This window comes from Vidua chalybeata, chromosome 9 (genome assembly GCF_026979565.1).
Source record: "Vidua chalybeata isolate OUT-0048 chromosome 9, bVidCha1 merged haplotype, whole genome shotgun sequence".
Taxonomy (NCBI): Eukaryota; Metazoa; Chordata; class Aves; order Passeriformes; family Viduidae; genus Vidua; species Vidua chalybeata.
The window spans coordinates 6,966,026-6,981,309 of record NC_071538.1 but is presented as its reverse complement, the minus strand read 5'-3'; the positions used below and the strand labels follow the sequence as shown (position 1 = coordinate 6,981,309).

The 15,284-nt window shown below is 51.9% G+C and overlaps 1 protein-coding gene across 11 annotated transcripts in view; it reads right to left on the bottom strand.

The window, feature by feature from the left end:
• Positions 1 to 11,466, bottom strand: part of DOCK7 (dedicator of cytokinesis 7) — a 95,272-nt gene extending 83,806 nt beyond the window's left edge. For all 11 annotated transcript variants that reach the window (XM_053950401.1, XM_053950402.1, XM_053950403.1 and 8 more), the window contains exons 1-2: positions 11,391 to 11,466; positions 2,417 to 2,522 (exon numbers count right to left, since the gene is read on the bottom strand). In XM_053950401.1, the coding sequence (XP_053806376.1) occupies positions 2,417 to 2,522; positions 11,391 to 11,428 (144 nt within the window). In that variant the 5' untranslated portion in view covers positions 11,429 to 11,466. The remainder of the gene's footprint in view (positions 1 to 2,416; positions 2,523 to 11,390) is intronic.
• Positions 11,467 to 15,284: the final 3,818 nt, after the last annotated feature.

The following is a 15,284-nucleotide window of genomic DNA, read 5'->3' as shown; positions in this document are numbered from 1 at the left end:
GAGTCACAGGCTCTTGGGATAGCCTGAGCTGGAAGGGACCTACAGGGATCATCCAGTCCAGCTCCTGGCCCTGCACAGGACAACCCCAACCATCCCACCCTGTGCCTGAGAGCACTGGCCAAATAATTCTTAAACTCTGGCAGGCTGCAGCTCCCCAGTCCCAACCAGCTGCCATTGTGGAGATACTGAAACTCAACCACACAACATTTTAGCAGGAATTTCCTATTCACTCCCACACTACCTGCCCTACTTTAGGCTTTTAAATCAGTGTGGCTACACAGAAGTGAACTTTTCCAGAGCAAACACAGCTTCACACAGCAATGCTTTCCCTCTGCATAATGCTGATTATCAAACCAGGCCAGGCAGGCACAGCAGATCCTCACGGATGCCTCGGGGAGAGAAATTAACCCAAAATTCAGACAAGCAAACCTCTGTCGTATTATGCAGCCTCAGGATACAGACTCATGACTTAACTAAATAGACTTTTCCTACAGACTATTTCCTACAAACCATCACCCCGTGTTAATCAGGCTTCTGCAGAGCATCTCTGCTCAGCACCCAATTTAATGTGACAAACTGGGAGCCTATCACAGCAGCCATCACACAATGCAGTTTGATAGGAAAAGCTCAGAGCCCGCTTCCAGCCAGCATGACCTTTTCCAGCATTTTTATAGATTCTTGCATATATTTACTGCCAAACACCAGGCCAACAGGGTAATGAGAGCTACTGATAATACCATGACTAACCAGTCTGATCCTGTATCAAAAATTACATGTGAAGATCAACAGGACTGAAGCTTTGAGCATGAATACTTGGTTGGTGGCAGAATGGAAAAACCTTAGGAATAGGAGGAAAAAGTGGAAAAAAGACAATTCAGAGTGAAAGGAGGTGATACAAGGAGAAACTGATCAAAAACATGGCTGGGTGAGGAGCAGCTGGAGAGGTTCACAGAAGACACCTCACTTTGTGAGAGCAGGAAGGCAATTCAGCCAACTCCTTCCAAGATGAAACCACAGGTGGGACAAGGCAGGCCCAGCAGCTCCTGGGATGGATATCCAATGGGAGTGCACTCCTCAGCTGCCCAGTGCTGCAGGGAAGTGGAGTCAATGACCCCGAGTGCTCCACACTCCGGCTAATAGCAGGGGACCCTCCCTGTTCTAATGCTGGATTATGCAAAAGCCCATCCAGAACTGCCAAGTCAGGGCTTTGCATTAGCACTGCACAGCCCAGCAGAGCCACTGAGATCAGGCATTAGCCTGGGCAGCAGCTCTCATTAACCCTTCTCTCATTAACCCTTCTCATTAACCCGCTCAGTGCCCACCTGGCTGCTGGCAGAGCAGCCTTCTGCTCTCCCTGAGCTCCTGGGACATGACAGGAATTCCAGCCCTCCTCCATCCCCAGTGCCCCTGGCACAGCCAGATCTCAGAGATGAATCTGTGCCTGCAGTGAAGTCACTGCTCTGAGCCAGAGGTCAGCCTGGAGGTCCCTTCTGAGGTGACACTCTGCTCTGAGGACACGTGTGTGCTCCACAGGAGGAAGCTTTAACAGGTCACACTGCACATGAAGCAGAGGGAATTCCCATGGACTCATTCCCACAACCCCAGGAACTGAGGAAACACTACAGGACCCCACTCCAAAGAGAAGAACTCCTGTGAACTCACAACACTTGCACAGACTATCAAATTCAGGGCACATTTCCAGCCCTGCCTGACCTAACCACCCCTCTCTGAAGAAAACAAGATGCTCTAATATTTATTTTCCAAGTTGACTGCAGCAAAAGGAACTGCTGTGACCCGAAGTGAGACCCCAGATCAAACATCTCCAGCTTGAAAAAGTTTGTTGCACTTTTGAAATGTTTACCACAATAAATCTGGAAGGTTACTGGTAGGCCATGCAAGAAAGTCTGACTTCAGAAAGGGTGATTGTGACAATGCTGCTCTTCAAAGTGGGCTGTAAACTTGTAAGTAAATATGCATTCCTGAGGAATAGCCACACTCAACTTGCAAAATATTTAAAATACTTCAGAAGAGCAGATGAGTTACTGTGGTCCTGCTCTCAGGGTGACAAGGACAGGAAAACAGCAACCTGAAGTGCAGGAGCTTGCAAAGAGCTCTCCATGCAGACAACCACACACACATGGAATTTAATGCCCAATCCAGGCTGTTTGGGGATAAAACAACTAATATCTGGTCAAGAAAGCTCCTTGTCCTACAAAGATTCTGCAGAAACACAGATTCCCAGCCACACCAACTGATTTGCAACACAGAAATCCCCAAAATGGGTGGGTTTTGCATGGAATTTTGTCCTTGGTGTTATCAGAGCCCCTTACATCAACAAGCTGTCAGCAGAGCCTCCCAGAGGGTGAAAGGAGTGTGGACAGCAGCCTGAGCAAGGCCTGCTCCAGGCATGACTTACAGTGGTGTGATGAGAGACGCTGCCTCCGATGTTGAGGTTCTTGAGGAGCTGTGGGGAGCCTCCATACTGCCCCGAGATCTGCTTCCTGACCTCGGCTGCCACGGTCCTGCAACGGCACAGGGACACGGTTACCTCTGAGAGGCACGTGGGCACGGAGCAGGGACACCTCCCTGGCTGCTGCAGTGGAACCACACACTGCTCACTGCAGTAAGGGTGTCACTGCCCACTGGGAACAGACCCTGCGTAACAAACTCCCAGGAGTCACAAAGCTCTCACAAGGCTGCAGATACACATTTTTAACAGCAATTATTTTTTTTTCCCCCCCCTTTGTGAACTGCTCTTCTGTGCACATCTGTGGCAATAAAATGCACGTGACCCCGAGCACAAATTAAGTTGTTCCCAGCAGGCTCTTCCAAGGAAAGCTCTTCTTCAGAGCTCTCCTCACCCTTCAGCAGTTCCTGGTCACACAGCTGCTCCTGTACTCTGCATTTTCATCCCTCTGCCTATTTCTGGGGCTTGCAATCACGGTCAGACAAAGGACCAGGAAACAAATGACTGGGTCAGAACAAAAAGGTGTTTCCCTTCCCGTGTAGGAAAGGTAAAGGTGACAAACAGAGGAAACACTGGCACAGAGCCTTGTGTCCCTGCCAGACAGAAATTCCACCACTGGGTAATTTTCTCACCAGGAATGGAAAGCACAGAGCAGCCCTTCCTTGCCTGGAGGGTGAAAGCTGTGACCCTCCACGGTTTTTCATTTTGGCTGAAGAGCCACATTGTCTCTGGTAAGGCTGAAAACACAACAGGTGGGTAAAGCCACCTGGAGCAGGGAGGAGGAGCACAACAGAGGGAAATGCTGATGGCCAGGGGCTGTCTAAACAAAGAGCCCAGCCCAGCCCAGCCCCAGCACAGCCATCCCCAGCTCTCCATCCTGTATCCCAGCAGGAAGCTGCAGCTCCTCTCAGCAGGGATAGCCAAGCCTCTGAGGAGGGTGGAAATGGTTTTGCTCCAAAAGCAAACCAAAACCCAGATTCCTCCCACAAAAAAAGAAAAAAAGTTATGTAGCTGAAAAGCTGCTGAGTACCCCTGGCCTGCAGGACCTCACCAACACAAATGCTCCTCTCCAGGAGTCAACACCCAATTTAATAGTGACAAACCCACCCCGAGTGTCATTCACCACATCACACACTGCTGGCAGCTCTGGCTCCCAGAGCAAATTCCCAGCTCCAAGGAGACACTAACCAGCCCATAAGGCTGCAAGGACTGGGGTGATTTTTCTTCTGCTGTATCAGTGATCTCTGAGCATCCTCATGGCTAAGAGACTCCTGATCTCACATGGGGGACTGTGCTGTTTATCAGAACAGCACACAAGCTGCTAAAATCCTGCCAAGGAGATGGTTAAACCTGTCCTGAGCTAAACCTGGACATCAGGATGGGCTCTTGCCTTTGGGATTGCTGGTGGGCAGGAATGAAGGCAGCTGGAGGCAACTGCTGTCAGTGGAAGAGAAGGGAACTCTAAGAGGGAACTGGCTGGGACAATTGAGGCTGCCATGGGGAGCAGATGCTTCCTCAAGGCAGAGGATGGACGTAAGATTAGCCAGATGAAGCATTATTTTGTCTTTTTTAAAAAGTAGACTGCAGGAGGAAAAAAAAAATCAAGTTTTATGTATTCTGGCTGTAATTTCCTTCATGCTTGCCTTTATCCACAGGAGCTGATGTTTTCACTTCTGGTGGGTGGCTTCTGTCCTGCTGGGGACAGGGAACATCCAGGAAAAGCCATCTCCCTGCTCCCACCACGTGTGCACACACAGACACACGTGAGAGCAAACCACGCCTGCTGCTGGCTTTTGTAGGGAAATTTGGAATGGATGAAAATGGCTGCTTGGCATGGAAAGCACACCATGGAGCTGTGGCTGAGGATGGACAAGCTTGTCCCCAGGATGCAGACAGGCTCTGCTCTACACCAGCCTTCACTTGCTGTGTTTTGTGTCACTCCTGACGAGGCACAGACAGAGCCCTGGCAGGAAAAATCAGAGCCCAGCACAACAGGAAAAACTAAAATCCCATCCCCATTTTCAAGAGGCGTTGTTTACAGATGGGAAGTCCAGCCAGAGGAGGGGACCTGTCCCCAGCTGTGCAACCACAGCTGTGCCTGGCTCCTCCCCAGCAACCCGAGGGCACCTCTGTGGTCCAACAGGGGAAGGAATGTGGTGCCACAAAAGGGTGGCACTGATCAGCTGTGCTGCTGCCCCATTAATAACCTCGCTGGATTTTGAAAATTCCCCCAAAGCATGACCACAGCAAGTCAGAAGTGAATCTCCAATGGGTTTCACCAAGGAACCAGCATTACTCTCAAGTTTGAAGCACTCCTGCCTCTCCAGCTTTCACCAACACCCACCAAAACTCTTCCCACATGAAGTTAATGGATACTGTGTAAACCTCAGAATTCCTGAGTGGAGCCTGCAGGAGCTGCTGCTGGTCATTCCAAGCCTGCAGTCCAACCCACAGCTCAGGCTGCCTCCTTTCTGTGGCACTGCATTCACAGAGGTTCTGGACACCACTTCCCCAGGGAAAGCATCGTGCCTCTGACACTTAGAAACCACCTCCTAAAGTAACCTGATCTCCAGATGTATTTACGGGTGATCTATACCCCTTTGGGTTTGTGGCAGCATGATCAGGTTCAAGAGCCCTCTGCCACTGCTTTCTACCAGCCAGGTGTCCCCTTCCAGCCTTTGGGCTCCCCTGATCACCCAGTGGCTTTTCTAGAGCTGTTCCGGCTGGGAATCACCTTTCAGCAGATGTGCTTCACCCTGGTCACCGACTCCAGAGAAGGAGCAGAGCCTTTGGAGAACCAAATTAGTATTTCCACATTGAGAAAATATCTCAGCTGACTTCTTTTAGGGCTGCTTCCTTTCTGTTTTCTGCCAGAGGTTCCCAGTTTCCCTAAAACAAATAACTCCTGCTCTAGTGGAAGGTGTCCCTGACCACAGGGTGAGCTTTAAGGTCCCTCCCAACCCAAACCATTCCATCACTCTATAAACACACTTGCCTTCTCCTGCATTCCCAGAGGCTGTTTGCCCATGACAAACTGTTCATGACCAGCAGTCCATGTTACACTATAACCCTGAGCACTATTTCTAACCTAAAGCAATGTTGGTGTTACACCAAACCCCATCAAGAAGAGAGAAATAAATATTCTCCAACCATAAAAAAATAATAATAATTTGATAGAGCTGAAGAGCCATTAAAGCTTTGATAATTAAATGGACAAATAAAAATCTGCCTCTTTAATAACTTATCTAATATTCAACATGTAACCTGGGAACCTCAGACAAACATTCCAGTTAATTACAGCCCACAGCCCCATGAATGTATGTTTAAAGTACATCTTCCCCAGTCACTTCCTTTCTGACCTTCTTCACTGGTTAATTATTGTGTGTACATGTGGTTCACACAGAAAAAGAAAAAAAAAAACACACAAAGAGGCAAAAAGAAAAATCCTCTTGGAACTGGCTCCTAAAGCAAAACAAAACTGGTCATTCTCAAAGTACTCCAAGCTGCAAATAACGAAATGAAGCCATGTTTGCACTCCTAGGGTTCTCTACTACACACAAAAATCATTTCTCTTTCTATGTGCCCTGCCTGGTCAAACCCAAAAATTGTTCCTTTTTTTTTTTTTTTTTTTTTTTTTAACATTTTTTTAGCTTAAGCAGCGAAATGGAAATATCAGTTCTTCTTTTTGCCTTCCAAAATCTCCCCAAGATCTGCCTGGTGATGCCAAGCAAGGTCAGGAACTCTCTTATTTCCCAGCAAAGCTGGGTCAGGGCCAGCCTGGGGTGATGTGAGGAATTCTCCCTTTTCCTCAGCCCTCTCCACTGGGAAAGGGCAAGGCAAATTGGTTCTCCCCATCCTGCTAATGACAGAAGTGTTACTCCAGCCTGTTCCTCAGCCCGGGGTCACATGCAGGGACTGCACACCCAGGGAGCTCTGAGAAGGCAGCCTGGCACAGCGAGGCACCTCAGCCCCAGCAGAGCTGCTTGTTCTGCCTCAGAGAGAGAAAACTGCATTTACACATCATTTACTTCTTCAAGGGAAAGCATCGCCCAGCACGGGCTGGAGGCATCCATCCTCCTGACTCACTGGGCTTGGATGTCAATCCCAAAGCCCAGTGGCACTGGCTGAGTGTCACCTCTGCAGAGAGAGGACCTGGCCCTCTGTCCTGCCTGCAGCCCCATCCAGGTGTGAGTCACCACCCAGGGAAGCTGTGCTGGATGAAGGAACCAGCTCCAGGAATGCAGGGAGAGCTCTGGCCCGGAGCCACCCTGCCAGTTCAGCCCTTCCTCCTAAACCCCAGGTCCTGTTTCCTTCTGAGTGAACTCCTTCCCCTTGGAGTGAAATGGGTTTGATTTCCAGCTGAGGAAATGCCCAGCCTGATCCCGACCGCTGCAGGGTGTGTGTGGGTTCTTAAATTAACACAGATGAGCAACAACATGTTCCCTTTTTCCTCACCATTGATTAAAAGAGAAAACATCACACAACGCTGCCTGTGGTGCTCTTCTGATCATATTTGATTCTTGAGGCTGAAACGTCACCCCTGGGCTGCAGTGGAGGGAGTGAGCTCCCAGGACACCTGACTGAGGAAATCCCCACGGGACTGCATCCTGCAGCACAGCAAAGTCACACCTCAAGCTAAAAACACCCAACCAAAGGAGGAAGCCTTGGCCAGAGAAGCAGCTCTGTGACAGAGCCCTGGAGATGAAGGGCTGGAACACAAACCCTGTGAGGAACCACTGAGGGAGCTGGGGGTGCTCAGCCTGGAGAAAAGGAGACTCAGGCTGACCTCAGCTCTCTCCACAGCTCCTGAAAGGTGCCTGTGCTCAGCTGGGCTTGGGCTCTGTCTCCAGGCAGCACTGACAGAGCCAGAGCACACAGGCTCAGGCTGTGCCAAGGGAAATTCAGGTTGGATATCAGGAAAAGGCTTTTCCAGAAAGGTGATAAAGTTCTGGAATGGCTGCCCGGGGAGGTGGTGCAGTCACCATCCCTGTGTGTGTTTAAACAGCCTGGATGTGGCACTGGGTGCCAGGGTTTAGCTGAGGTGCTGGGGCTGGGTTGGACTCCATGATCTTGAAGGTCTCTTCCAACCCAGTGATTCTGTGAATTCTGTGAAGTTTTGTCCCTGCCTTCTCCCTTGCTTTTAGCAGTCAGGGATTTTCTTGGGCTTCCCAAGCGCTGCCAACTCCCCCACGAGACATCCAGAGAGGCTGCACGGGGACAGCCAGTGGGACTTCTGGGGAGAACAGGAAAGGGATGCTCTGAAATTCCTGCTAAAAATCCTTTCAGTTATCCATGACAGTGTTTTGACAATGCAAATGGCATCTGGATGTGGGAAGAGAATAAACTGTGATGAATATTCTGCTGTGACCACGCTTCTGGCCCGATCTGGCGCTCCTGGGAGCCAGTGACAGCTCTGCTATTGGTTTCAGTGGGTGCAGGTTTCACACCATCCCTCTTTACCCTGGGGCTGGGCAAAGGAGGCTGTCAGCCCCCCTGACACATCATTCAGGGAGTGTAAAAGGGCTCTAAATGAACATAAATGCAAATTTAGCCTTCCCAAGTCCCCTTTTACAGCACCCCATCAGTGTAAAGGGAGCTGCAGCAGAAATAAGATGCTCTGAATGTAGTGAACACAAGTGTTTTCCCCTCAATTCAAATCCATAAAGACAAGCTGTGATTACTCCAGGAATCCCATGCAGTGTAAGAGTCCTGGATGACAGGGAATTTCCAAGTCACTGAACGTCTGAGAGCAGGATCAGCCCCCAGCCCCAGACAGCAGCACCTCAGGGAGTTCCTGTTCACATGGAACCACCTGGGAAGGGGCTGGACCCACCAGGTAAAAACTGTTTTCTCTGGACTCCACTGACAGCTGGGCACAGGAAAACTGAAAATTCTCAGCAGCAGAACACAGAGCAGTTGTAAAAATCACACTGTGGGGTTTGTGTGAGGCCGACAGGCACTGTAAAACAGAGGGCAGGGCAGGTGTGCTGCTCCAAGCCACAGGGATCCTCTCCCACTGTGGGAGCAGAAAGGAACATCAAAACTCCTTCCAAGCAAAGACACTTCCATGGTGACGGTCTGAGCGAAGGAGCAGCTCTGAATTCCCCAGCTAACCCAGCCTCAGGATGCTCCAAGAGCACTGACAAGGCACTGAGTCAGGGGCTCACATGAAAGCCTACATGAGTTTACCCCTGTAATGTTTTTTGCAGTGTGAGGTTTAAAGGGGGAGTTTTTCTTTCTCTCTTCTCCTCTGTCCCAGGAAGCACTGGAGTGCTGGGAATACAACATGCTCCCATTACTGGGACATCCAGGAACTCAGAACTGACCCTTTTGGTGAGGGGCTTTCCATATCCTATTTCTTTGCCAAGCAGCCCCATATCCAAAACATCCACTGGGATAACACAGCTGGGAATGTGCAGCAGGCACAGGAGGCACTGAAGCTCCCCTGCTCTCACACTGAGATGGAAGCAACAGCCTCCATGCTGCTACAGAGGCATCAGGATGCTGCAGAAGGATGTGATCCACTACAGCTTAAAAAAAAAAAATCCTACCAATATATTTTTAAATAAAAATTAGCAATTTCAGATATTGCAATTAGCAATATCTTAGATATTATTAACTAATTATATATGTTTAACTCAGGAGTTTCTTCTAATGGAGTCAAGAAGAATTAGGAAGCACCTCTGATGGCCAAATTCTAGATTAAACCCATCCTGCAAAAACTCAGCAGGACCTAAACATGAAGACACCTTGTAACATAGTCTTAAAAAGATATTTTGAAACTGCTGGGGCAATTCATTATAGCCTCTGCCCAATATTTAAAGATTTGGATGCAATGAGCAGGCAGGGCATGGCACCAGCAGTCTGATCATGCTCTTGAGGGGCATCACAGTGGCTGAAGAAAGCACAGCAGATAAATGTGTGCTGAGAACACATCCCTTGGGCTTTCCAAGAAAGAGCTCAGCCCATCCCATGTTTGTTTTTCTTCTGTAACAACCAGTTTAGAAACGTGCAGCTGGACTAAAGGAATTTGTCTTGGTGGATCTGAATGACATCCATTTGGAGCACACAGGCAAAGCAAGAGCAGCATGGCTATTTCCTGTGAATAAGACAAATGCTACTTCTACCTCGATGAGTCAGCCAAACCGGGGGGCAGAGTGTGAAAATGTGAGGGATCTATTCTTCTTGAAACAATGGAACTGGGGAGGGCTTCCAGCAGCCACCAGCACAGCTCTGGGACTTCCGTGCACGGCCTGCTCCAATCTCCCATCCCCTGGAACAGCAACATTCCCAGCAGTTCTGTGCCAGCAGGAGAAGGAAGGACAGCAGCCCAGCCTGGGCATCCCCAGGTGCAACGTTCTGCCCACAGAGTTTTTGCCTCCACGTGCACTGGATGTGCAGGCCATGAACCAGGAATTTGAGATTTCTCCGAGTATGACACTACAACACGGACAACCCCATAGAAAACGCAACAATCTTACAAGTGTAAAAGAAAGTTGGAGATCCAACAGCCCTGACCTCACTGCAAAGCACCTGTGTCCTTCTACAGGCACAGGTGAACCAGACCTGTTTAAAGACCACACTGGGAAACACGGGGAGTGGATCAGATTAGCCCAAAAGGTGCACAGAGGTGGCACAGCTGTGCTACAGCCCAGGGAACCAGGCAGGACTGCCGAGCACCACAGTGGCCACCCCAGGGCCACCTTACTGAACTTCCTGCCAGGGCTGTACAGCTCGGACACTCTGACTGCCAGGGCTTGTCTCTCATGTGACATTCCCATGACTACAAGCAAGGAGCAGGAAAAACGGTCTGGCAGCAAATCCATCTCTCCCCATTCCTTGATCTGTCACATTAACCCCTGGCTGGTGCACATCAAAATGTGCAGAGAACCTGAAGAGAAGAGCAATGGATTCACCCGTTTCCAGATCATGAGTGGGGTGGGACTGATGTCACTCCTCTACCTCCTACCCATCTTTTTCCTTTAACCTCCGTTTTCTTTGCCCATGACCCTTCTCCATCACAGCTTCTCTAACTGCAACTGTTAGTACCTACAGCTTCTCACTCAATGGCACGAAAATGAGACTCCTTTTGCTACTGTCCACATCCTCCTGAACAGCCCTGGCACAACTGATGGATCTCGCCTTCACTCCACTGCTGGTTACAGGTAGGAGAGGTACCATGGTCACCAAAGGCTACCTGGTCAGACCTGCAAACAGAAAACCTGTTCCCACCTGGAAACACATGCCTAAATCGGAATGTAAATCTGCACAAACCTGCCGTTGGCAGGTAAACGTCTACAAATCCTCCTCTTCAAAAAATGACCAAACTTTGAGAAAGCCGAGGATGCTCAGCACCGCGAGGCTCACGCAGCTCCGAAGCAGCCCCGCTCACACACAAAAGGAAGGCGCTGCAAGGGAGCTCTCTCTCCATTTTCCAGCCAGCGGGAGGGAGGTCGGCGCTCCCCTCCCAGGTGCGGGGCCGGGGCAGCGCCGGGAGGCGGTCGGTCGGGGCAGGGCCGGCTCGGCCAGGAAAGCGCCGTGCCGCCCATTGTGCGGCCAGAGGGGCTGCACAAAGCGCCGGGCCGGCCTTTGTTCGCGGGAGCGGAATTCCACGGCTCCTTTCCTTTCCTTTCCTCCTCTCTCGCCCTCCCCCGCTCCCCGCGGGAGCTCCCCCGGGGGAGCGGCCCCGCGCTCGGCGGCCGCCGCGCCCGCTCCGGGCCCTTTGTGGCGGCCGGGCCGGGGGCCGCAGCCCCACGGACCCTGCCCGGCGCCCCCGGAGGCCGGCAGGGCGCGGGGGGCCCCCGCGGGCCGCGCCGGGCCCGCTCGCCCCCGGGGCTCGGCAGCGGCGGAGCCCCCGCGGCCGGGCCCGCCCGCCCCCACGCGCGGTGCCGCTGCCGCCCCCGGCCCAGCCGCCCCCCGGTACCTGCTGATCTTCTGGGCGAAGGCGCGGCGCTCGGCCATGGCCGCGCTGCGGGCTCCGCGCTGCCGGCCCGGGCAGCGCTCGGCCGCCGTAATGCTCCGCCGAGCCGCGCACTTGAGCGGCGCAGCTCCCACCCCCGGCGCTCGCCGCGCCCGCCGCCTCCTCCCCTCCCCGCCAGGGGGCCGCTCCTCGCAGATATACGGCGGGGAGTGACCGCGGCCGGCCCGGTCCTGTCCCCATCCCTGCCCCTGTCCCCGTCCCCTGTCCCCATCCCTGCCCCTGTCCCCGTCCCCTGTCCCCCTCCCTATCCCCCTCCTCTATCCCCATCCCTGCCCCTGTCCCCGTCCCCTGTCCCCATCCCTATCCCCCTCCTCTGTCCCCATCCCTGACCCTGTCCCCGTCCCCTGTCCCCATCCCTATCCCCCTCCTCTGTCCCCATCCCTGACCCTGTCCCCGTCCCCTGTCCCCATCCCTATCCCCCTCCTCTGTCCCCATCCCTGACCCTGTCCCCGTCCCCTGTCCCCATCCCTATCCCCCTCCTCTGTCCCCATCCCTGACCCTGTCCCCGTCCCCTGTCCCCATCCCTATCCCCCTCCTCTGTCCCCATCCCTGACCCTGTCCCCGTCCCCGTCCCGTGTCCCCATCCCTGCCCCTGTCTCCCTCCTCTGTCCCCATCCCTGACCCTGTCCCCATCCCTGTCCCCCTCCCTGCCCCTGTCCCTGTCCCCATCCCTGCCCCTGTCCCCATCCCTGACCCTGTCCCCCTCCTCTGTCCCCATCCCTATCCCCTTCCTCTGTCCCCATCCCTGCCCCTGTCCCTATCCGTGTCCTCTGTCCCTCTCCCTGTCCCCGTCCCTATCTGTGTCCTCTCTCCCTATCCGTGTCCTCTCTCCCTATCCCTGTCCCCATCCCTGCCCCTATCCGTATCCCCGTCCTCTGTCCCCATCCCTGCCCTCTGTCCCCATCGCCATCCCTATCCGTGTCCTCTCTCCCTATCCCTGTCCCCATCCCTGCCCCTGTCCGTATCCCCGTCCTCTGTCCCCATCCCTGCCCTCTGTCCCCATCGCCATCCCTATCCGTGTCCTCTCTCCCTATCCCTGTCCCCATCCCTGCCCCTGTCCCTCTCCCTGTCCCCATCCCTGCCCTCTGTCCCCATTGCCATCCCTGTCCTTGTCCCTGCCCCCGTCCCCATCCCTTCCCCTGTCCTTGTCCACGTCCCCCGTCGCCATCCTGTCACCATCCCCGTTCCCTGCCCCTGCCCCCGTCCCCATCCCCAGGATCCTGACCCCCACCGGCCTCGGGCTCCCCTTGCGGTGCCGCTTTATTCCCGTGTGAGAACAGAGTGGCCGGGGTTGTTCTCGGCACTGGTGGGGATGCGCCGGTGGTTTGGGGAAAAGGCTCCTCAGCATTGCTCCCCGGCCCTCAGTCCACAAGTGCAGCCACACCAACCCTTGGCAGCACCAGAATCCCAGGATCGCTGAGGTTGGAAAAGCCCTCCAGGAGCATCGAGTCCAAGCTGTGCCCGATCCCCACCTTGCCCCCAACCCAGAGCTCTAAGTGCCCCATCCAGTCCTGCCTTGGACACCTCCAGGGCTGGGGACTCCAAACCTCCCTGGGCAGCCCCTTCCAATGTCTAATCACCCTTTCTGTGAAGAAATTCTTCCTGATGTCCAACCTAAACCCCCCTGGTGCAGCTTAAGACCTTGCTGGTGCCATGGGTCTGCATGGCATGTCCAGGTCCCTCGGCCAGACAAAACTGGGCTCCCAGTCACTCCTGCCTCATATCATCCCATCTTTTCCTTCAAAAATGCTGAAAATTGTCCCTAGCAATGATTCAGGAGATGGTTGGAAGACTGCACCATCCATCTTCCCATCCAAACATGCCATTGGTACCACTGTCTCCAACCACGTTGTGGTTTGGGGTTATTGTAACGGGAAGAGGAGGTAGAAGGTGGGGAGTCATTAATAAAAAAGGACTGTTTTGTGACTTCAAAAAAAGACTGAGCCCAGGACACGATCTAGCAGATAACACCAAGTCCGTGCTACCCGACATATGCTGTGCACTAATCCAAACCAGGGAACTATTAATAGTCACCCAGGAAGTGTCCAAAAGCAGGAGTGTTAATTCCCCCCACTCCATCTGTTTGGGTTGTGTGAACGTTTCCCTCACGTGGAGGACACCAATCCTCCCCCTGGCAGGAGCTGCTGATTTCCAGCTGTAATTCCTCTGCTTTGCTGTCTGTGTGTGTTTACACAGGCAGTGCCCCAAAATCTGCAAATATCTCCGTGTCTGAGTGATCCCAGGGGATTCAATGCAGCCACCAAGTGAATCCCCTGTGGCTGAGGCTGTGCCCCAGGACACAAAGGTGCCGTCATGTGTCACACACGTGCACACAGACAGAGATCCTGGGAAGCAAAGACCTATTGTAGGCACTGAGAAAGGGATGTTCTTCTCCAAGGGGGAGGGGAGGAAATATCCCACAGACGTCTGCCAAGACAAAAGACTTTTGCTCTGGAGCTGCTGCCTGCGTGTGGAATTGCACACCAGGGAAGGGCCTCACACAGCGAGGATGGGATAAGGGATTTGCCTCCTTATATCCACAGAAATTGTGGCTGCCCCATCTCTGGAAGTGTCCAAGGCCAGGCTGGACAGGGCTTGGAGCACCCTGGGATAGAGGAAAGTGTCCCTGCCCATGGCAGGGGGATGGAACTGGATGAGCTTTCAGGTCCCTTCCAACCCAAACCAGTCTGGAATTCTAAGACCAAATTCCCATATCTGAGTGTGTGTGCCCACGAGAACAGACCAAAAGCATCAGGGACCACCAGCAATGTTTCCCCATCCCCCCTTTTTTCTTCCCAAAATGGCACCGGTCTGGAATGCAATATCCCTGCCTAACCCAAACTCTGAGACCAAAACTGGGAATCCTGCAGTTCTGGAAGGGAACCTCTTCCTGCTGCCAGAGGGTGCAAAGAGCAGCCCAGCCCCAGCAGCCCTGACACACAGGGCACGGAGTATCCAAGGTCCACTGGAGACCTTCGGGACTTTAGGTTTCATTTTCCCCTCCTGTCAGTCATTTACCACAGAGAAAAGACCTTGGTCAGGTTCTGGGCACTACTTGCTGAGTTTTGATGTCACTTTTTCTTTTCCTTGACTTTTTCTGTAGCTGAGAGATGGGTCAGAGGAGCCATCCCATCTGGATATAAAATGGACCTCTATAAATACAGATATTATATATATTATTTATGTATCTAGTATATCAATAATTTCTATTATAGCATGTTATATTATATTATATTATATTATATTATATTATATTATATTATATATACAAATAATAGATATTTTATATATCAATAATATATATATAAATAATATCTATAATATATGATTATATTATTGCCCTCACATCAGGAGGGCATTGCTTTGCAGAGAAATAGGTTTTCTCCATATAGTTGGGTTAAATACGAGCAAAATCCCTCAATTAATAGTCAATACCCAGTGAATTTCAGAAAAATAGATGCCTCATTACTTTTCAGATAGTGACCAGCAAAAGTCTACAATGTCTGCGAGTTCAAATTGTTAGAGATCACTAACATTGCTAGAAATGTACATGTGACCTTGGAAAAAACCCCAAGAGCTTCTGTAGATTGACCCTAAATTTTGCAGTGCATGCAGGATTAGCCAAGAGAAGTCAAGGAAAAAGTGAAGAAATAAGAGAGGAAAAAAATTGCAGTCTTTGATCATTATAAATCCAATAATGCCAAATAAAAAAAATAATGGTAACAACATTGGGGGGATTGATGTGGTGATGTCAGGGTGCTATTTTGGGTACTAAGGTGAGTGTTGCCTCTTACAGGCACAGTCACAATCCTTCTGCCTCTTGTTTTGTCATCCTAG